Source organism: Bubalus bubalis, chromosome 5, assembly GCF_019923935.1.
Source record: "Bubalus bubalis isolate 160015118507 breed Murrah chromosome 5, NDDB_SH_1, whole genome shotgun sequence".
Taxonomy (NCBI): domain Eukaryota; kingdom Metazoa; phylum Chordata; class Mammalia; order Artiodactyla; family Bovidae; genus Bubalus; species Bubalus bubalis.
In genome coordinates, this window is record NC_059161.1 from 127,028,713 (window position 1) to 127,049,585 (window position 20,873).

General features: G+C 62.3%; 2 protein-coding genes across 5 annotated transcripts; both read left to right on the top strand.

Moving 5' to 3' along the window:
* The first annotated feature begins 1,711 nt into the window (after positions 1-1,711).
* On the top strand, positions 1,712-5,724 carry NDUFS8 (NADH:ubiquinone oxidoreductase core subunit S8). 2 transcript variants are annotated; one of them, XM_006063972.4, is made up of 7 exons: positions 1,712-1,809; positions 2,740-2,803; positions 2,889-2,939; positions 3,505-3,594; positions 3,691-3,863; positions 5,332-5,460; positions 5,544-5,724. In XM_006063972.4, the coding sequence occupies exons 2-7, from the start codon at positions 2,740-2,742 to the stop codon at positions 5,673-5,675; spliced, it is 639 nt and encodes a 212-aa protein (XP_006064034.1). In that variant the 5' UTR covers positions 1,712-1,809; the 3' UTR covers positions 5,676-5,724. The 2 variants fall into 2 exon arrangements, with proteins under 2 accessions (XP_006064034.1, XP_044799716.1); XM_044943781.2 differs by lacking the exon at positions 1,712-1,809 and adding an exon at positions 1,885-1,908.
* Positions 5,725-8,582: 2,858 nt separating this feature from the next.
* On the top strand, positions 8,583-20,368 carry TCIRG1 (T cell immune regulator 1, ATPase H+ transporting V0 subunit a3). Of its 3 annotated transcripts, none has more exons than XM_006063969.4 (20): positions 8,583-8,732; positions 10,964-11,084; positions 11,452-11,530; positions 12,603-12,823; positions 12,916-13,001; positions 13,264-13,390; positions 13,479-13,561; positions 13,684-13,777; positions 13,859-14,071; positions 14,745-14,889; positions 17,326-17,465; positions 17,567-17,724; positions 17,802-17,892; positions 18,373-18,491; positions 18,586-18,799; positions 19,146-19,268; positions 19,368-19,472; positions 19,547-19,664; positions 19,822-19,999; positions 20,083-20,368. In XM_006063969.4, the coding sequence occupies exons 2-20, from the start codon at positions 10,968-10,970 to the stop codon at positions 20,159-20,161; spliced, it is 2,490 nt and encodes an 829-aa protein (XP_006064031.3). In that variant the 5' UTR covers positions 8,583-8,732; positions 10,964-10,967; the 3' UTR covers positions 20,162-20,368. The 3 variants fall into 3 exon arrangements, with proteins under 3 accessions (XP_006064031.3, XP_044799718.2, XP_044799717.2); XM_044943782.2 differs by lacking the exon at positions 8,583-8,732 and adding an exon at positions 10,292-10,612; XM_044943783.2 differs by lacking the exon at positions 19,146-19,268.
* Positions 20,369-20,873: the final 505 nt, after the last annotated feature.

The following is a 20,873-nucleotide window of genomic DNA, read 5'->3' on the forward strand; positions in this document are numbered from 1 at the left end:
GCTCCAGCGTCCTGTCTCCTCATTCGGGCGGGGGAAGGCTGCCTCCCTTGTCTCTCTCCCCACCTCTCCCTCCAGGCAAGATTGATGAGATGCCAGCAGTAGATTCTCCTTCCCTTCAGCTCGAGCCCTGAGGAGCTCTGAACATGCTCCTGTCCCCCAAGTGGTTGACCCTGGGCACCCTCCCTTCTCCATGTCCCACCCTGGGCTCATCCTCTTCCTTGTCCTGCTCATCCTCCTGGACTTCAATGCTATGGAGCGGTCCCCACTCATTCAGCTGCCAAATTCCCAGGCCTCCAGCTGGACACTCCCTTCTACCTCCCAAGTCCCATCTTTGAGCAATTCCTGATGATTCGATGATGCCACAGGCCTCCCCAATCCACACACTAAAATAAAGGCTGTGCCCAGGGCCATCCATCACCTACCCTCTTCCCCCAGGCCCAGCCCTTCTCAGTGCACCCACGGATCTTCCCAAAGCCCACTGGACCATGCCAGCCCTCAGCCTGAACCCCTTCACTGGCTCCCTCTGGCCCACAAGTCTGGACGGGAAACCTTCCTTGGGAGGCTCTACCACAGCCCTGCGCAGGCCCCACGCCGCCATCCTTGTCCTCTTCTGATGCCCTTGATGTGTCCTCCTCCAGGGACCTCCGCACACGCGCTGGGCGCGCCCTCTGGCCCTTCTTGTTCTGCCCAACTCCTCCGTGCTCTCTGCTTGGATGTCAGCTCTTCCAGGAAGACCTCCTTGTCCACCTTCCACTCCCCGCCCCAACACCCCCCGACCGAGACACGGGCGGCCTTCAAGGGTTTTCTCAGTGTCTGCAGCCTTCCAGTTCCCTCTGCCACACAATTCACTGGGAGGAAACATGGGTTTGTTTGGTTGCTGTTTGGGTTACGGGGCTCCCGAGTCGTATACATCCAGGAGCGGTTGAGGCGGCCGCACTGCGCAGCTCTCAAGGATTGGACCAAGTTCCTGCACAAGCCCGGGTCTCAGTTTTCCCATTCGTAAATCGTTCTTCCACACAGGGTTGCGGCGAGGATTAAGTGAAGCTGCCCGTGTGGAGGTTTGGCATAGAGCAAGCACAGCTATGATGGCGAAGCGTCTGCCTGCAGGGCGGGAGACCCAGGTTCGATCGCTGGGTCGTGAAGATCCCCTGGAGAAGGCAATGGCAACCCACTCCAGTATTCTTGCTTGGAGAATACCATGGACGGAGGAGGCTGGAGGGCTCCAAAGGGAAAGCGAAAGTCGCTCAGTCGTGTCCGACTCTTTGTGACCCCATGGACTATACAGTCCATGGAATTCTCCAGGCCAGAATACTAGAGTGGGTAGCCTTTTCCTTCTCCAGGAGATCTTTCCAACCCAGGGATTGAACACAGGTCTCCCGCATTGCAGGCGGATTCTTTACTAGCTGAGCCATAAGGAAAGCCCCAAACCCTACCAAAGCCCAGCAATGGTGCGGGATCACCGTTATCGCCGGACCCCCGCTGGGGCGCAGTGTGTCTCCCTCTACCCGGAGGGCCCGGTCGGAGGGGAGATGCACCCTGAAACCACGCCTCGGATGTCCCGCCCCTAAGGGTTCGGGAGTCCCGGCTCCTTCGCCCTTTCAGCGCCTGCTCCTTCCTAGCCAATCGGGAAGAAGATTTTTTTTTTTATCCCGCCTCCGTCAGCTGCACCGCCAGCCAATCAGACCACGCCATAGAGAGTCAGCAAGGAAATGACGAAGCCAGCCGGCCCAATGGCAGCTTCCCGGGAGGCAGGCCCCGCCTCTCGGCGGACGGGCTGCGCTGCACCGGACGGAGCGGCCGCGCTTCAAGGTGGGTGATGCGGTCTCAGTCTTTAAGGCCGCGTCTAGGCAGCGCGGCGTCTGGGGGCGCGGGTGCGGCCCCCGTGGGTCCTGCCGGCTCCGCGCCCAGGTTTCACCTCAGCCTGCTCAGCACACGCGGCCGTCGTGTCCTTGGGCGTGCAGCCGAGGGCGGGGGTGACCGAGACGCCGGCGGCCTCCAGGGCGCATGCGCTGCCGGCCTCGTGGGGTCAGAGGTCGGGAGGAAAGTCAAGGAAGGAGCCGGGTTGGGCACCTGGCCCTGAAGTCAGCGGTCGAAAGAAATGGGCCCGCCAGAGGTCGCAGGTCACGGGAAGGGCACTTTGTGGCTCTGGCCAAGTGCCAGGCTGTGGGCTAAATATGTGGCCTCTTCGAGCCCCCCTCCATCCCCGTGACCCCCTTATCACAGATGAGAAAACCCAAGGTCATTCGGCAGGCAGGGAGGCAGTTCCAGAAGGACCTTGATGCGGGGGGCGGGGGAGAGGAATTTGATCTTGAGGGTTATTTAAGCCTTTAAGGGGTTCCAGCAGGGAAAGGCTGGGGGGTGTAAAGGGTGAGGTTTGGCCTGGGTTCACATCAGGAACCACCCCCCCCCCCCCCTCAGTGTGCGACTTTGGGCAAGTCACTTAACATGACTGAGCGTCTCATCTGTGACCTCTAGCACTGTGCCTGGCACGGTGAGCTCTCAATAAATGCTGGTGGCAGTTGGCAGTGTTACCTGGGTCAAGTTGGAGGTTGAGAGGGGCAGCTCCTGGGAACAGGAAGGCCATCTGTGCCTCTGACAGGGATGAGGGTGAGCAGCGGACAAGATGCCACAGTGGCACTGGAGTCAAAGGTCAGGGCACCTGCCGTGCTGGAGTTTCATGTGGGGAGGACCACACCTGCCTGGGACCCACCTGTGCCTGCCTCTTTTCACACCCCACAGATGCGCTGCCTGACCATGCCCATGCTGCTTCGGGCCCTGGCCCAGGCCCAGGCCGCACGTGCAGGTAGGACCAAGGGCACCTTTCCTGGGTGTGGGGGCCCAGCCTCCCGGCATGAGGTCACATCTGCACGGCGTAACCCTTCTTGCAGGGCATGCCAGTGGCCACGGCCTCCACAGCAGCGCAGCGGCAGCCACCTACAGTGAGTCCCCGGGGTTTTCGAGCCTCAGGCTTAGTGATCATGGTCCTGCCGGGGGCAGGGGAGAAGGCCTGGGTTCTCGTCCTGGCTTTGCTGGGGGTTCCCCCTCTTGGAGCCTGAGTTTCCCCTCTGTAAAATGAAGCGGGTGATCAGATGATTCATGGGGTTGGGGTCTGTTATTGCAGGGCGTAGGTGGGGGGTGGTCCTTCCCTGTGGCTATATATGTGATCTCAGACCCTCCCTGCGTGGGACAAGGAGGGGGCTGCCAGGTGTGAGCCTTGGGAGCCTGTACCTCCTCCTCAGGACCCAAGCACCCAAGCCTCACCTGCGTTCCCTCCGGGCCTGGATGGCCTCACAGGGTTAGGGAGAAGCAGGCCCGGACTGCCCCTGGCCAGAGGCCAGCCTCGAGGGTTGCTTACTGAGGCAAGGGGCATTTGGTGAATGAACAGGCCCCCCGGGGTCCCAGCTCTTACGTCTAGGAGGCCAGGCCTCATCTCCTGAGCTGGAGTCCTTGAAGATGGCCTGTGCGTGGCCCCTGCCATGGCCTCTCTGCCCGCCTCCCCTGCAGAATATGTAAACCTGCGGGAGCCCTCGATGGACATGAAGTCGGTGACTGACCGGGCAGCACAGACCCTGCTGTGGACCGAGCTCATCCGAGGTGGGCCCAGGGGACGGGAGGCTCGAGGCGGGCTCATGGGCGATAGGGATGTGTGAGGGAGGAGGGGCCCCCCCACCGTGCCCGTGCCGCCCCCAGGCCTGGGCATGACCCTGAGCTACCTGTTCCGTGAGCCCGCCACCATCAACTACCCGTTTGAGAAGGGCCCGCTGAGCCCGCGCTTCCGCGGGGAGCACGCACTGCGCCGTTACCCGTCAGGGGAGGAGCGCTGCATCGCCTGCAAGCTCTGTGAGGCCGTCTGCCCGGCCCAGGTATGCCCCAACCCCGGCTGACCGCCACCCTGACCCCGGCTGCTGGGAGGGGGAGGCCACAGTCTGCTGCAGAGAGAAGTAGGCGGCCCTGGGTCCCAATTCTCAACCCCCTGCTGGGTGTGTGTCCCCAGGGAAGTCCCCTCCCACTCTGAGCCACTTGCCCCGTGATAGGAACCGTGAGACCTTGTTGCCGGAGCCGACTCAGAGGTGGTGAGTCAATGGAGGGAAGCTTCCAGTCCTGAGCAGACCATGGACACACTTGGGGCCTACCCTTGGGGGTCTGGTCGTGAGTGTGAGAGCCAGGCCGGAGCCACGAGGCGGCACTTGAAGGTCTCCACTTTGACGTGGGCAGCAGCAGTGTCAGGAGCCCTGCCTACACGTGTGCCCTTCACAGGGCCAGACCTGGGGACACTCGGACCACAGCGGGGCGCTCGCTGCCCCTGGCTGCAGCTCCTTTGAGCCCCTGGCATTTGGTTCTGTCAGAGGGTCCCGCATGGACTGCCGAGAGTCACGGCCTGTGGGTGCAGAAACAGACAAAGTGGGGGCACTCGGGTGGTGGATGTGCCCGGCAGGTACCCAGCAGGCACAGGGGTCCTGACTGTCCACACAGCGTCCCCCTCCCAGCAGTTGCTCCAGCCACGTCTCTGTGACTCAGGACGGCTCCCGTCTGAGTCCTGGCTCGTCTCCTTCACCACTCCTGGGTTCTGCAGCCCATGGGCTGTGGCCTTGCGGTCCCCAGTCTCTGGAACATGTAGGAGCCCCCCTCCCCCCCCCCGAAATAACAGTGGCATCCAGGCAGTGAGTGCCAACCATAGACCAGCACTGTGCCAAACTCATGACCTCTCTGCAACAACTCTAGGTGGTGAAGGTTATTATCCCCATTTTTGTAGAGGAGGAAACTGAGGCACAAAGTGAGAGGCTACTAGCCAAAGGTCCCACTGTGAGCGGTGGGCTTTACACTCCTGGGGATGTCTCAGGGCCGTGGCTACATCCCTTTGAAGGTCCTCGCCTCTGGGGAAGCCCTGGGCCACCCCTTCCTTCGGCCGGTGCCAGGCTGCCCCCGAGAACTGAGAGTTAAGGACCTGTGTTTGAGTCTGGGCTCTGCCCCTCATTTACTCGGTGGCTTTGGGAAGGCCCTCCACCTTTCTGAGCTTCAGTTTTTTCATCCATTAAATGGAGATAACTAGGTGTAGTTGGGAGGGTTGTTCAACATATAGTCAGCAGAGAGTGGGCATTATTTACAGGGTGAGACCCCCCAGGCTGCAGGTGCCCTGGTGTGCCAGGCAGGCAGCAGCCCTCTCCTCGTGGCACTCTCATTCTCAGGCAGGAGGGGCTGGCAGATAGCAAATGAGAGTGTCAGCTCGGGCAGGCACGACAGAGGGGCCTCTCTGTAGACCCATGTGGGGCTGGGTCCTGTGCCAGGGCCCAGGGCGGCTGGCAGGTGACAGTCCCTTGTGCCACTGCCCAGGCCATCACCATCGAGGCTGAGCCGCGGGCCGACGGCAGCCGCCGGACCACGCGCTACGACATTGACATGACCAAGTGCATCTACTGCGGCTTCTGCCAGGAGGCCTGCCCCGTGGACGCCATCGTGGAGGTGAGCGGGGCCCCGCGGTGGGGGAGGCAGGGGCTGGAGCTCCTGGGGGGGGCCTGACAACTGCGCCTGCGCCCCGCCTGCAGGGCCCCAACTTCGAGTTCTCCACGGAGACGCACGAGGAGCTGCTGTACAACAAGGAAAAGCTGCTCAACAACGGGGACAAGTGGGAGGCCGAGATCGCTGCCAACATCCAGGCCGACTACCTTTACCGATGACCAGCCGGCCCGCAGCCCCTCCTGCCCAATAAAAAGCTCTGACCTCCCCTACCGCCTCTGTCATGCATCTGCTGTCTGAGCCGGGACCATCTGCAGCCTGTGGATTCTTCCAGTGGATCAGATTCTTGGACCGAGTTGCCTTACCTGTGCGACCCGCTGGGCCCCGGCCCACAGCAGCGTCTTCTGGGGCATATTCCGCAAAGGCTTAGCTGAAGGTCGGCTCAGGTCACTGCATAATCCTGAGTAATCAGTTGGGGAGGCCGGGGCCTGTCCTCTCCTGAGGGCCACCCACAGCTGAGACTCTTGAGAACCTAGAGCCTGCTGAGAAAGGGGGTTCTCCAGGAATAAGTTGGGCAAAGTCTCGTTTGCCCAACTGCAGGCAGAAGTACATCAAGTAGCAGGAACTTGGACAGGCCAGGGCATCCTTGCCAGGGGCGGGGTGGGGGAAGCCTGCTGTGGGGTAACAGTCACAAGGGGATGACACAAGCCCTGCTGCCCGTGAGCTGGCTTTGCCTGTCCTCCAGCCACATCCCTTTTCCTCCCCAAGTTCCGCAGGCAGACTGCTGGCGTGGCCTGTGCTGCTCAGGACTTCCTGCTTTGTAGCCCCAGCAAAGCGATGTGGTTCCTTCTGGGGCCACAGGCAAGCCCAGTGGCAGTAGAATAGCCCCAACAACCCCTTCTGACTTGGTGCTGAGCGGTGTGAGAGCATTTCAGTTCATTCTCAGCAGTGAGGAAGCTGGCTCAGAGAGGTGAAGTGACTTGCTCAGGATCACACCGCACGCATCTTGAAGAAAAAACTAACGGAGGTCTGAGAGATGTCAAGAATTCCCTTCATCGTTTCCAAAAGTGCTTTTTTACAAAACACTAGTCTCCCCAAATGCTTCTTAGAAGGGGGAGGGTGTTCTTTGGATCAGTAAGTGTAGGAAGTGCCCCAAGGGGCCTCTCCCTTCTGGGACAGGCTCTGCCCAGGAACATATTCAAGGCTCTGAGAAGGCCTGCAGCAGAGAAGCCCAGACTTTGCCCAGCTCACTCCTGGAGAGCCCCCTTTCTCAGATCGCCTGCTTACCAGGCCCTGCTGGGCCATCTCCCAGGACCTGTGTGGTCCCATTGGCCAAGGTTTTGGGGCCCTTATAATCCATAAAGTGGCTCAGAAGTAAGAAGTACAGGACCAGAGAGGAATACCTGAGCCCTGGGAGCGTCCGTGAGTCCAGCCCTGCTAGTCCTGGCGGCTGCTGGGAGCAGGAACAAAAAACAGGCCAGCTGTCAGAGGCAGGCTTGAATATCCTAAATCACTTCTAGTTGTGCTTTTATCAGACATACCCAGTATTAGACGCTTGACATGGAGTCTGTATCTGTACACAGGAAAATTGTTCAGTCACTCAGTCGTGTCCAACTCTGACTCCATGAACTCCAGCACACCAGGCTTCCCTGTCTTTCACCATCTCCTGGAGTCTGCTTAAACTCATGTCCATTCAGTTGATGATGCCATCCAACCATTTTGCCCTCTGTTGCCCCCTTCGCCCGCCCTCAATCTTTTCCAGCATTGAGGTCTTTTCTAATGAGTTGGCTCTTTGCATCAGGTGGCCAAAGTATTGGAGCTTTAGCATCAGTGCTTCCAATGAATATTCAGGGTTGATTTCCTTTAGGATTGAATGGTTTGATCTCCTTGTAGTCCAAGGGACTCTCAAGAGTCTTCTCTAGCACCACAGATGAGCCTGTCCAGCTCCTGACTTAATTCCTTCCCTTACTGCTGGGTCAGCTCTAAGGCCATTTTGAAACACGTTAAGAGTTCCAGTTTGCCCTGCATGGGAAGCACTGACCTGAGGCCCCCAGTGGTACTCAGTTCAGTTGTGTTGAAGTTTCTCCTTGAAAGTAGCCCTACCAGAAGTGTCCCCACTCTTCTGAAGACACCCTGGCTGTGACTCAGTTTTCAGCCCCCAGCTCTGGGGCTCCATTTGCCCACCTCTCAGAGGCCCTTGGGCTTCCCTTGTAGCTCAGTTGGGAAAGAATCTACTTGCAATGCAGGAGACCCAGGTTCGATTCCTAGGTCAGGAAGATCCCCTGGAGAAGACAATGGCAACCCACTCCAGTATTCTTGCCTGGAGAATCTCATGGACAGAGGAGCCTGGTGGGCTACAGTCCATGGGGTCACAGGAGTTGGACACTACTTAGCGACTAAACCACCACCACCACCAGAAGCCCTTCCTCTGCCGTGGGGGTTCAAGGATCACCAGAGCTGACCCACTGGGTAGTCTTGGCCAGTCCAAAGTGCAGGCAGCTGGACAGTGGTGACCCACAGGCTGGGACTGGATATGCTGCATGAAGCTAATAGGAGTAAGGACCCAGGGACAAGTCCAGCCACAGGAGGAGCGAGAGTGAGGGCAGAGCACTGCCCAGTGACTGCGGCTGCCGTCTGCTGCCTGGCCCTCGGGTCCTGCTGCCACTGAGGGAAGAGGCCCAGAGAAGGGCAGCTGCCCACCCAAGGGCCCAGAGCACTGGGCTTGGAGTCCAGGCAGGTGCTCAGAAACAGGAAGAGAGCAGGACCTGTGTGACTACAACCTCACTCGAGGGGAGGGGTCCCAGAGGTGGGGACACGTGGGTCTCGGGCGCCAGGTCTGAGCCTATTGAGGGTCCTGTCAGCCACAGGCCCAGGTGGTGGAATTCCCGCCAGGTAGCCCCTGGGCCTGGGCTGAGCACGTCCCCACATCCCAGCCTTGTAGATGTGCACGGTGGGCGCCGGTGTCTGCCCTGGGGTTTGGGCCTCCTCGCCCGGGTTAGGCGGCTCAAGGCTCCGAACGGTTTCCCATCCGCGGGGCGAGGAAGCGAGGGCCCAGCAGGAGACCTGCCTTCCACCCGCCCTTCGGCCAGGGCTCCTGCACCCGCTCCAGGACTCCGGGGGCAGGTCCAGGGTGGCTCGGGGGCGGGGCTTCTCTGGCTCCGCCCCTCCCGGCCCCGCCCGTCGGGAAAAGTGAGTTGCGTGGGCGCCGCGGAGGCAGCGAGAAGTTGAGCCAGGAGATCCGAGCGGAGCCGAGCAGTGCCGCGTGAGGCCGACCCGGGGTGAGTGCCCCAACGGGGGCTACAGGGCCCCCCGTTCTGCCTGCCGCCCTCGCTTCCCTCCGCCCCGGAAGGGAGTCTTGGCGCCCCGACCGGTGTGGATCAGTAGAGGCAGCTCAGTCCGCAGGCCCGCGGATGTCAGCCCTTGTTGGGGGTTCGGGGCTGGGGGTGCACAGACGCGACTCAGAGGAGGAGAATGGGGGTGTTAACAGCCTGTGACCCCGCTGTGGCCTGGCTGCCGGGCCAGGCTGTGCTCAGAGCTTTCTCTGCTGCATCTTCCTGGGAGGGAGGGACCCATTCTACAGGTGCGGAAACTGAGGCCCAACCCAACTAAAAAGAGGCAGAGCTAGAAGAGAGCGCAGACCCTCGCCTGCAGCGCGGCTCATCGCGGCGAGCCAGGGGCTCAGAGGAGAGGTGTCCAGAGGAGCTGGCCTTAGCCTCCAGCCTCCCAAGGGAGAAAGAGGCGAGGGGCACAAAGTGACTAGTCTGGACCCTGAAGGACCTGGGCCCCTTCATTTGCTCTGTAAATGTCGCGGGGGGTGGGTCCTGGCTCAGGCAGCGGCCAGGGTAGAGGAGGGGGAGGGGATGAGCCGGTGGAGGGTTGAAACGCCAGGGAGGGGTCTGACCAGGTCTCTGGACTCCTGTGCTTGGCCACCCAAGGGAAGGGCCATGCCCCGGGGCCCTGTGAGACGGGTACCAGGCAGGACTGGTCACAGCAGCTGTCCAGGACTGCTGCCCGCCACGATCCCGGATCTAGCTCCCTGCAACCCCTCATTTGGCCAGCCCCACCTTTCAGGGTGCCTGGGGCAAGGAACAACCCTCCCCCTGAGGACACACGTTGGGCCAGAACTTCCAAACCTGCAGCCCGGGCTCCTGCCTGGCTTGGCCACCTGCTGACCCGTCTATAAAACAGGGGTGCAGTGCCCCCTCCCCTAAGGCCTGCTGTTAGTTTTAAATGAGGTTGGAGGTGAGGAGGTACATGGAGACCCTGGTTATTTTTATCTCCCCACCAGGTTCTGCCTCTGCTTGGTGGCCAAGTCCCGTTCACCCAAAGAGGAAGTGGAGGCCCAGAGAGGGTGGGAGAGTCCCCCAAGGACACACAGCTAACCCCAGCTTGGGCAGGGCTCAGAGCCTCTGTCCCTGGGCTGCCCACCCACTCTCCCCTATTCAGGGCCCCCAGCCAACTCTCGCCATTCTCTCCAGCTGGGGAAGGGGCTGCTTTTCCTATTTACTCGTAAGTTAACCAGACCCAGGGGAGGAAGTGACCCGCTAGGTGGCTCCAGCCCAGGCAGCGGGCGGGGCGCTCTGGTGCCAGACGTTCACCCTCAGTGGGGCCCTCGCCCGGCGCTGCCCCTTCCGCCCATCAATGGGAGAGCTAAGGAAATGGAGTCCCACAGAGGGGCTGGGGGCCGGCCCTGGGCCCCCAGGGCAGTGGCCCTGGAGTCCTGGCCTGTGAGCTGGGCGTCCACAGGGCCCATCGGAGGCCAGGGGAGCCCTCGCCGCTGACGTTGGAGCAGAGCCCCCGCCAGGCCCTTCCTGCCCGTTCGGTTTCCATAGTTTCGCTTTCGGTGGTTTCGACACCTGGAGGACTCCTCCCGGGGCTGCGGCGGGACTGCCCAGGCCCCAGGGGAAGGTCCTCCTCACTCAGAGGCCCTGCCCGTCCCCTGTGTCCTCCCCGAGGCCCGGGGGTGGCCCCCACCCCCTCAGCACACAGATGCCGCAGGGAAGAGGCAGGCTCCGACTGCCCGAAGGGCCAGGCCAGACCCCAGCCCCGTGTCCTTGTCATGAGCGCTCCCTGGGGTGGAAAGGCGAGGCCTCCAGCTGGCCGCGGCAGGTCAGGAGGCCAGCGCTGGAGGTGGCCTTTGACCTGGGGCCCTGAAGAGGTGAGGGCAGGTCACGGAGAGGGGACGACAGGAAGTGGGGCCACGTGTGAGAAGGGCCAGTGTCACTAGGAGCCACCGGGGCAGGGAGTGCAGGGCTCTCAGACAGGTCAGACCCAGCTGGGAAGGAGCTTGCTGTTGGACTCTGGGTCCGGCCGAGGGGTCAGCTGTGCCGCCGACTTCCGGTGTGACCTCAGTGGCCCGCCGAGCCGCCCTGGGCCTCAGTTTTCCCATCTGTCAGATGGGGTGGTGACAGCACCTTGCGGGATCATAGGAGCACGGAGTCCCTAGGCGGTGGGCAGCTGCCTGTTTCCTGCCTCCTGGCCTGAGCACCCATGCCTGCCCGCCCTGCAGGACCATGGGCTCCATGTTCCGGAGTGAGGAGGTGGCACTGGTCCAGCTCTTCCTGCCCACAGCTGCCGCCTACACCTGCGTGAGCCAGCTCGGGGAGCTGGGCCTGGTGGAGTTCAGGGATGTGAGTGGGGCCGGGATCGGGGTGGGGGGAGGCCTCGTCCCTGGCGTCCCAGAGGGTGGACCATCGCCCTCTATTGATCCCCGGCCCAGCTTGCATCCCGGCGGCCTCTGCCCCTGGGTGCTCTGTTCTCAGGAAGGCTGTCTTTACTCATGCCTGCCCCAGCCTGGGTTTAGCCAGGCCTCAGCCCTGGTCCACGTAGGGCCTAGTTGTCCTCACTTGGGCATCAGGAGGGTCATGGTGTGGTCAGCACCTTTTGGAGGAGGCAAAGGCCTCCCCCACATGGCCTAAGGAGAGCCAGCCTGGCCCTTGTGGGGGAACTTCTTGGCCCCCCGGCCTGGAATACTGACCCTTCCATGCACAACCACAGCTCAACGCCTCGGTGAGTGCCTTCCAGAGACGCTTCGTGGTGGATGTTCGGCGCTGCGAAGAGTTGGAGAAGACCTTCAGTGAGTTGGCCCTAGGCCCACGCACCCCAGGCAGACTTCATAGCGGGGGTGCCAGTGGAGCTTGGTCTAAAAGGAAGAGTCCCAGGCACCTAGTTGGAAGGCCGAGAAGGGAGAGCCAGGCCAGGGCAGCTGGGATCTGTGGGGTGTTCTTGAGTGAGCTGAGCTGATGCTTAGGCCAGGGTTTGGATGAGCCCTTAGTGCCGAGTGAGGACTTGGGACATCATCCTGCAGGTGCTGAGAGCTACCCGTAGGTCTCTAAGCAGTAGAGAAGCGTGGATAGAACTTTCTCTGCTGTAGGTGGACTGGGGTGAGCAGAGGCCACCAATCTTGGCTCGGTGCCCCAAGGAGTAGCTTCTCCTTGGACCTGGGCAGGAAGGACCCCTGCCCTGGGTTGTGTTCCAGAAACCCCTCCCAGGAGGACCCGGCACCGTGGGAGGATAGGGCATGTTTGGTTAACGGTTAGCTTGCCTGATGGGTTTTAAGTAGTCAGGCAGGTCCTCCGTGGACCTGCATGCAAGCTGCCGTCCGAGGCCCTGCAGCTCTAGGCCGCCTGCTGGAAGCCACTATGGGACCCAGGCCAGGGGCTGGGGATGGACGGAGGGCAGCCCAGAAGAGCCTCGGGCAGGGAAGCAGAGTAAACACACAGGGGTGGAGGGTTAGCCTGAGGTTTTTCTGGGGTCTTGGACTCAGTGAGTCAGTTGGCTGGTGGCTAGGGGAATCCGAGGTGACATTTAGAATCCCCTAGATGTTAGCCAGCCCTTGGCTGTGTGTGTGTGCTCAGTTGCTCTGTCATGTCTGACTCTTTGTGACCCCATGGACTGCTGCCCACCAGGCTCCTCTGTCCGTGGAATTCTCCAGGAAAGATTACTGGAGTGGGTTGCCATTTCCTTCTCCAGGGGATCTTCCCAACCCAGGGATCGAACCCAGGTGTCCTGTGTCTGTTTAACTGGCAGGCAGAATTCTTTGCCTGATGAACCGCTGGGGAAGCCCTCCAGCCCTTGGCTAGTAGTGGCCATTAGCTGGTGGCGGCCCCTGAGCAGCGCCCCCTGACACCCCTCCCCTCCGCACCCAGCCTTCCTGCAGGAGGAGGTGCGGCGGGCTGGGCTGACACTGCCTCTGCCCGAGGCGGGGCTGCCGGCGCCCCCGCCCCGCGACCTTCTGCGCATCCAGGAGGAGACTGACCGCCTGGCTCAGGAGCTCCGGGACGTGCGGGGCAACCAGCAGGCCCTGCGGGCCCAGTGGCACCAGCTGCAGCTCCACTCTGCCGTGCTGGGCCAGGGCCACAGCCCCCTGGTGAGTGTAGCTCCCCGGGCAGGGGCACGGGGTGGGGGTGCGGGGGTGCGGGGGCCCCCGGGCTGGGGCTCATGGGGCCTCTTGGCTCCTAGTCGGCGGCCACCCACACCGATGGGCCCTCGGAAAGGACCCCCCTGCTCCAGGCCCCCGGAGGGCCGCACCAGGACCTGAGGGTCAAGTAAGTGAGGGGCAGCTTGGCGCTCTTTCCAGCCCAGTGCGGACTCCTTGTCCAGTACTCCCTCAGACTGCCCCTGCCTCCTCCTCCCTTGGGCCTGGGATTCCCCTCTGCCCGACAGGTTTCTCCCCTCCTGGCGTGTGCCGGGTGGGCTCCTGCCTTCCCCGTGGGGGTGAGGGGTGGTGTGCCTGGCCGGGATGGGGAGGCAGAGTGGAGGGGAGGGGAGGTTGGCCCAGCCCCTGCCCAGCCCCGCCTGGCCCCGCAGCTTCGTGGCCGGTGCGGTGGAACCCCACAAGGCCGCGGCCATGGAGCGCCTGCTCTGGAGGGCCTGCCGCGGCTTCCTCATCGCCAGCTTCCGGGAGACGGAGCAGCAGCTGGAGGACCCAGTGACGGTGCGCAGGCGCAGGCCGGGGGCGGCTTGGGTGGGAGTGCGGCCCTCCAGGCGTGGGGACTGCAGGTGACCTGGGCGCCCCTCCGCAGGGTGAGCCTGCCACGTGGATGACCTTCCTCATCTCCTACTGGGGCGGGCAGATAGGGCAGAAGATCCGCAAGATCACTGACTGGTGAGTCCCCCCCAGGGCCCTGGGTGTCCCCCCCACCCCATGCCAAGCCTGCACCGTCCTCCACACTCCCGCGCACGTGGCCTGGACCCTGGGCACCTGCTCACCGCCCCGCTCCCTGCCAGCTTCCACTGCCATGTCTTCCCATTTGCGGAGGAGGAGGCAGCCCGGCACGCAGCCCTGCAGCAGCTGCAACAGCAGAGCCAGGAGCTGCAGGAGGTGGGTGCCCGCAGCCAGGGTGGACCTCCGGCCGCCACTCCCGCGGCCCACTGCCCCCCTGACCACCTGCTCTGGCCACAGGTCCTGGGGGAGACGGAGCGCTTCCTAAGCCAGGTGCTGGGCCGCGTGCAGAGGCTGCTGCCACCCTGGCAGGTGCAGATCCGCAAGATGAAGGCCGTGTACCTGGCCCTCAACCAGTGCAGCGTGAGCTCCACGCACAAGTGCCTCATCGCCGAGGCCTGGTGTGCCACACGCGACCTGCCCACCCTGCAGCAGGCCCTGCAGGACAGCTCGGTGAGCGGGGGGCCTCCTGCCCACCCACGCTGCCAGGCAGGGGCTCCTCCTCACAACACACTTCCCATTCCCAGTGCCACGGGTGCCCTGCCTTTGCTGGGGCTCACCCTCCTCCAGGGAGTCCTCCATGATAGCTCTGGCCCAGTAAGCCCTCTCCCCACCCCCACTTCCCCCGAGGCCCTGGGATGGGCTGTTGTACCCTGCCGGCCATGCTGGGTGTTGTTAGAACCACGGTCAGATCCAGGTTCTGCAGGCCCCAGCCCTGTGACCTTGGGCTGATTGGAGGGAGCCCTGGGCTCATCTGTGAAATGGGTGTGCCGACCCTGCCTCCCGGGGGTGGCCACTGTAGGCAGGGTCACCGGTGGCAACCAGGGGCTCCTTCTCCCCAGCCACCTGGATGGGGAGAAGCATGGTTGTGTTTCCCAAGTGACTTCTGGGCCAGTCTCTGGCTGTCTCTAAAGCCCCCTGAACAGGGGGCAGGTGGGGCTGGTCGTCTGGTTTCATTGGGAGAGAAGCGGCTGCCCCAGGTCCCTGGGCTGCCACCCAGTGAATCCCCACAGTGCTCTGCCTCTCCAGTCCTGCCTGGCTGGGGGTGGGGGGCGTGGTCCGAGGCCCCTGGAGGCCCCTGCAATCAGCCTTCTCTGTTTGTCTGTCTGCCTCCCGGGTGCCCCAGAGCGAGGCAGGTGTGAGCGCCGTGGTTCACTGCATCCCCTGTCGGGACATGCCCCCCACGCTCATCCGTACCAACCGCTTCACGGCCAGCTTCCAGGGCATCGTGGACGCCTATGGTGTGGGCCGCTACCAGGAGGTCAACCCCGGTGAGGGCCACTGCCTCCCACAGCCCCGGCCTTCGGGAGGGTCAGCTGCTGCCCTGGGTGGAAGGCTGGCAGGGCTGCATCTCCACGCTGGGGCTGCCCCGGCCTCCTGGGATGAGAGACACCCTGCTTCTCATGCTCTCGGGGGGAGCCCAGGGGCTTCGAGTTTACCCTCAACAAACCTTACCTTGTTACACATACAAGGGAGCCAGCCAAGTTGCACAAAGAAGAACAGCTTTGCAGTAGGAGTGGCCCGGGTTTGAGATCCTACTTGCTTACCTTGAGTTTTTTAGCTTCTCTGAGCCTCAGTTTCCTCATCTGTAAAATGGAGATAACGGTTCAGCTCTGAGCAGTCTTGGGAAGATGAATGATCACCAAAGGTTGCAAACCAGCGGCCCATGAGGCCAGAATCAGTCTGCTGGTATGTTTTGTTTGGCCACGTTGTCCAGACACGTTGAAAGGTTTGAGTTGGGTCAGGTTTTCCCAAAAGCAGACCCTGAGGTGGGGTCTCTGGTGCAAGTGGTCTCTTAAGAGAGGTATTCCCGGGAGAAACCAGTAAGGGACCTCAGGGGATGGGGAGGCGTGTGGGGAGGGGACGGCTGAGCAGGACCAGTCCTGGTGAAGTCCGGCCACACTGGAGCGTGTCTGTCTCAAGGCCGACGAGCAGGGCTTCCACGCCTGGCGCCCTCAGTTGTCAGCCAGCCCCGGTGGGCGAGCAGCGAGGCCGTCAGCTCCTGGCACATCCTGGGTGCTCACCAGCCTGGAGAGGCTGCTGCTCGGAGAGTGGTGCATCTGGCAGGGGCCCACACAGAGCTGCCGAGGGCCCCGTGCCACCCAGGCAGAGCGTCTGCTGCAGGCACCAGGGCTTAAAGTGGGAGTTTTAGCAAAAGTCTGCCTTTTCCCAAGACTTTGGCAAAAAGTAAGAGATTTGGCAGCATGGTGCCGACCCCCAGGAGACGGGAGCTGGGTGTGGCTGCCCCTCCCATTTAGGTCCAGCGGGCACTGGCTGCCTCTCTCCCTGGCCCCGGCCACCTTCCTGAGCCCCGTGGGACCTGGCCTGTCACCCGCCCTGTCCTTCTCCTTCCAGACAGCACTCCCCCTGAGGCAGGTTGGCTGCCGTGTGCCCAGTGGCCCAGCGTCCCCAGTGTCGCTGGCTGAGGGCTGCAGGGCGTCTCCATGTGATCCCGGAGAAGGGGTCTGGGGGTGAAGCGTGAGGAGGGCCCTTTCATGAGGGGGACTTAGTCCGAGGCCAGGGAGGGGTCCTGCCTCACCCAGTGGGCAAGAGAAAGGGTTAGGGGCCCCCAAGGTGGTACGAGCAGGACCTGAGGGTGGAATCTGGGGCTGTGTGGACCGAGGCCCAGATCTCGTGTCCTCTGGGGCCTGCTGACCCTCCAGGATAGCACCTGGGAGCTTGATGTGCGCTCCCCCCGACACACACTTCGCCTGCCCATAGTTTCTCTGCGTTGGCAGGTGGCAGTCTGCTTGGAGCAGCCTGATCCCCAGATATCCACGGCTGCTGATGTGCCCCCAGCTCTCAGCAATAGCTCCGTGGGGTATTCATTTGCTCGGGCTGCCGTAACAGAGCATCCCTGATGGGGTGGCTTCAAGAGTGGGTATTTATCGTCTCTCCGTTCCGGAGGCTGGGAACCTGAGATTAGGGTGTTGGCAGGGCTGGTTCCTCCTGAGAGCTTGAGGGGGCTTCTGTTCAGGCCTCTGTCCTTGGCTGGGAGGCAGCCGTCTTCACGTTCGCATGGCCTTCTCCAGTGTCTGTGTCTAAGGTCCAAATTCATCCATTTTATGAGGACAGCAGTCATATTCGATGAGGACCCATGCTAATAACCTCGTTTTCACTTGGTTACATCTGTAAAGATTGTATCTGCAAATGAGGTCACTTTCTAAGGAGCTGGGGGCTTAGGACTCCAACCTACCTTTGAGGGGGCGAGGGGCACAATTTGACCCATAACTGGGATGTGCATTAGAATCCTAACATCTATGAGAAATTTTCCCCATTTGCTAAAGGGAAGCTGAGGCCCCAAAGATTAAATGACCAAGTTGGCCTTCTGGAACTTGCCATGGGCCAGCCAGGACTTCCATGGGGCTCTCTGTGCTTCTCCTTAAAGCTCTTCTCATAAATAATAGCTAGAACTAATGAATTTATATTGCTTATTTATGGCCTGCTGTCTCATTTTTAATAGCCCCAGAAAGTAGTGGTATTATTATCTCCATTTTGCCCATGGGGAGATGGAGGTTCAGAGAGGTTAAGACGCTAGCCAAAGGTTGCATGGCTAGTAGATGGCTGGCTCTTGCATGCCGGCAAGCGGTGTGGCATCCCTGCCTGGCAAACACCACCTTTGTGTCTCCTGTGGCCCTGGACCCTGGCTTGGGGGCCCCTATACGGGGCCAGGGTCATGGCTGACTGCGTGGCCCCTCTGTCCACAGCGCCCTACACCATCATCACCTTCCCCTTTCTCTTTGCTGTCATGTTTGGTGACGTGGGCCACGGGCTGCTGATGTTCCTCTTCGCCCTGGCCATGGTGCTGGCCGAGAACCAGCCGGCTGTGAAGTCAGCACAGAATGAGGTGAGGAGTGGCGGGGGGCTGGGGGTGGGGGTGGGGGGAGAAGCAGGGGTGCAGGCACAGCCGGGGCCCGGGGCCAGCTCTCACTACACCCACACCCCCAGATCTGGAGGACCTTCTTCGGGGGCCGCTACCTGCTGCTGCTCATGGGCCTGTTCTCCGTCTACACTGGCTTCATTTACAATGAGTGCTTCAGCCGCGCCACAGCCATCTTCCCCTCGGGCTGGAGCGTGGCGGCCATGGCCAACCAGTCCGGCTGGAGGTGAGGCCCAGCTGCTCCCCTACTCCAGCCCCGAGGCCCCTGGGCCCCTGACCGCCCCCTCCCCACTCTTGTCACAGCGATGCCTTCCTGGCCCAGCACCAGCTGCTTGCCCTGGACCCCAACGTCACCGGCGTCTTCCTGGGACCCTACCCCTTTGGCATCGACCCTGTGAGTCCTGGCCATCCGTCTGGGGTGGTGCGGGTGGGAGGGTGGGTTTGGGCTCCCCGCTCAGGGCCCCTCAGACCAGGGCCTGCCTGGCAGGGCCCACACTGCAGCCTCTTGAAAAGCAGAGAAGTGAGTCCTGATAAGGACAGTGTTCTGTAGCCCTCTCTGTGCCAGGCAGGCACCGTTCTGAGGACTTGTTGAAATGATTTTGTGTCCCGTCCTCGTGACAACCCCACCGAGTGCATGTCAGCGCAGTCTCCCCATTTCACAGATGAGGAAGCGGAGGGTACATGCCCAGAGTTGCCTGGCCAGAAAGAACTGGGGTAGGGGCCCAGGCTGTGCTCTTAACCATGCCACTGTGCTGCTCCACATCTGGTGGGTGACGGATTGTGCAGGGGGCCCTGGAGGGGCACTCAAGGGCTGATGAGAATGACTCGGGTGGGGAGGCCCCTTCGTGACCCCCCGGCCCTCCTGCTCCCCCAGGTCTGGAGCCTGGCCATCAACCACCTGAGCTTCCTCAACTCCTTCAAGATGAAGATGTCCATCATCCTGGGGGTCACCCACATGACCTTTGGGGTGGTCCTGGGAGTCTTCAACCACGTGTGAGGGCCGGGGTCCTGGGGTTGAGGGGCTGAGCAGGGCCAGAGTGGCCTGGTGACCCGGTTCCCCACTACTTCGCCCCCGCCCCTGCCCCAGGCACTTCGGCCAGTGGCACCGGCTGCTGCTGGAGACCCTCCCCGAGCTGATCTTCCTGCTGGGGCTGTTCGGCTACCTGGTCTTCCTGGTCGTCTACAAGTGGCTGAGCTTCACGGCCGCCAGCGCTGCCACGGCCCCCAGCATCCTGATTCACTTCATCAACATGTTCCTCTTCTCGCGCAGCCCCACCAACAAGCCGCTCTTCCAGGGGCAGGTGGGCGGGGCTGGAGCCGGTGGGTGGGATGTGGAAGGGTTGGTGGGCGGGGCCTTGGGCAGGGCCAGGTGGGCCCACTCCCACCACGGGGCCCCGCCCCTTGGCTGCAGGATCCTGATTTGGAAAGCGGGATGCAGACCTGAGGCCGTGAGACGAGTAGGGAGGTCCAAGGACCAGCAGAGATGGTCCAGCAGAAGGGTTGCTGGAAGCCTGGGGTGCCACCCTCCCAGAACTCCGTGTGGGGTGGCGTCCCTGCTCCGTGAGGGGCCCCGGCGGAGAAGTGGGGGGCAGGCTCCCTGGGCCCCGGGAACCGCGTGGCGCCCTGACTCCCGCCCCTCCCTCGCAGGAGGTGGTGCAGTCCACCCTGGTAGTCCTGGCCCTGGCCACGGTGCCCGTGCTGCTGCTGGGCACTCCCCTGTTCCTGCGCCGGAGGCACCAGCGCCGCCAATCTAGGAGGCGGCAACCGCTGGTAGGGGCAGGGGCGGCGTGCGGGGTGGGTGCGGAGGGTCCCGTCTGGGCTGTGAGAGCCCACCCGGGCCCGTGGGTCTGCTAATGCTCCCACCTCCAGGATGAGGACAAGGCCGGGCTCCTGGGCCAGCCTGACGTGTCTGTGGCCAGCCAGAACTCTGATGAGGAGAAGGCCGGATGCCTGGGGGACCAAGAGGAGGAAGAGGTGGGTGTGGGGACCCCCTGGGTGGCGGGAGGCCGGCGGCCTGGCTTGCCCCTCACTGCTGCTCGTTCCCCTAGTTTGTCCTGTCCGAGGTGTTCATGCACCAGGCCATCCACACCATCGAGTTCTGCCTCGGCTGCATCTCCAACACGGCCTCCTACCTGCGCCTCTGGGCCCTAAGCCTGGCCCACGCCCGTGAGTCCCAGCGCCTGCCCCCACACATCTCCTCCCATTGCTTCCCAGTGTCCCTGTCTGGAAAGAGGGGGTGGTGGGGAGGTCCCCTGCTGACCCTCGGGGACGATGAGCTTAGGGACGCCAAAGCAGTTCCCACCGCTCCCTCCCTCACCTGCAGAACTGTCGGAGGTCCTGTGGGCCATGGTGATGCGAGTTGGCTTGGGCCTGGGCGGCGAGATGGGCGTGGAGGCCGTGGTGCTGGTCCCTGTCTTTGCCGCCTTCGCCGTGATGACCGTGGCCATCCTGCTGGTGATGGAGGGGCTCTCGGCCTTCCTGCACGCGCTGCGGCTGCACTGGTGAGAGGCCGCAGGCTGGTGCGGGCAGCACGGGGGGCGGGCCGGGGGCAGGGGTCCTCTCACCAGCTCTCCTCCTCCCCCAGGGTGGAGTTCCAGAACAAGTTCTACTCGGGCTCCGGCTACAAGCTGAGCCCCTTCACCTTTGCCGTGGAGGATGAGTAATGCCCACGACCTGCCCTTACCGTGCCAAGCAGGAAACAAATTCTGAGGCGGCGGACTTCCCTGGTGGTTCAGCAGTTAAGACCTCATGCTTCCAGTACAGGGACGGTGCTTCCAATACAGTTTGATCCCTGGTCAGGGAACTAAGATGCCACATGCCACACGGTGCGACTGAGTTAAAAAAATAATAAAGATGAAGAAGGCCTAGGACCCGTGTCTTGGTCTTGTCTGAAAGGCAAGGCCTGGGAGGCTGGTGTGCAGGAGCCTGGGCTCTCGCTGGGCTGGTCCTCCCTGGGGAGCCTCTCCTGGTTTGAGGGACACCGTCCCAGCCTGTGTCTCTCTGAGGTCTGTCTTTTCAGCCGAAGCTGGTGTGGGGTGTGGAGAGGTGGGAGGCACTGATCTAGGATCTGGGGCCTTAAGATGTCAGCAGAGGCCCAAGAAGCGCATCTGCAGGACCCCCAGACTCAGGGGAGGGGGGAAGAGGGCAGAACCAGGACAGAGGACCTATGTGTCCAGCGCATTTTAGCTCAGGATGACTGTTGTCCCAGGCTGGACCAAGGGCAGTGAGTGAGCTCTCCAGCCTTGGAGGTATGCAAACTGTAGGAGGATGTCTGGGATACTCGCGGTGTGGAGGGAGGTGCTTGGCATGAATTGGCCAGATTCTCATGTCTTTGTGCTGGCACTGGCCACTGGCCCTCACGATGCCCTGGAGCAG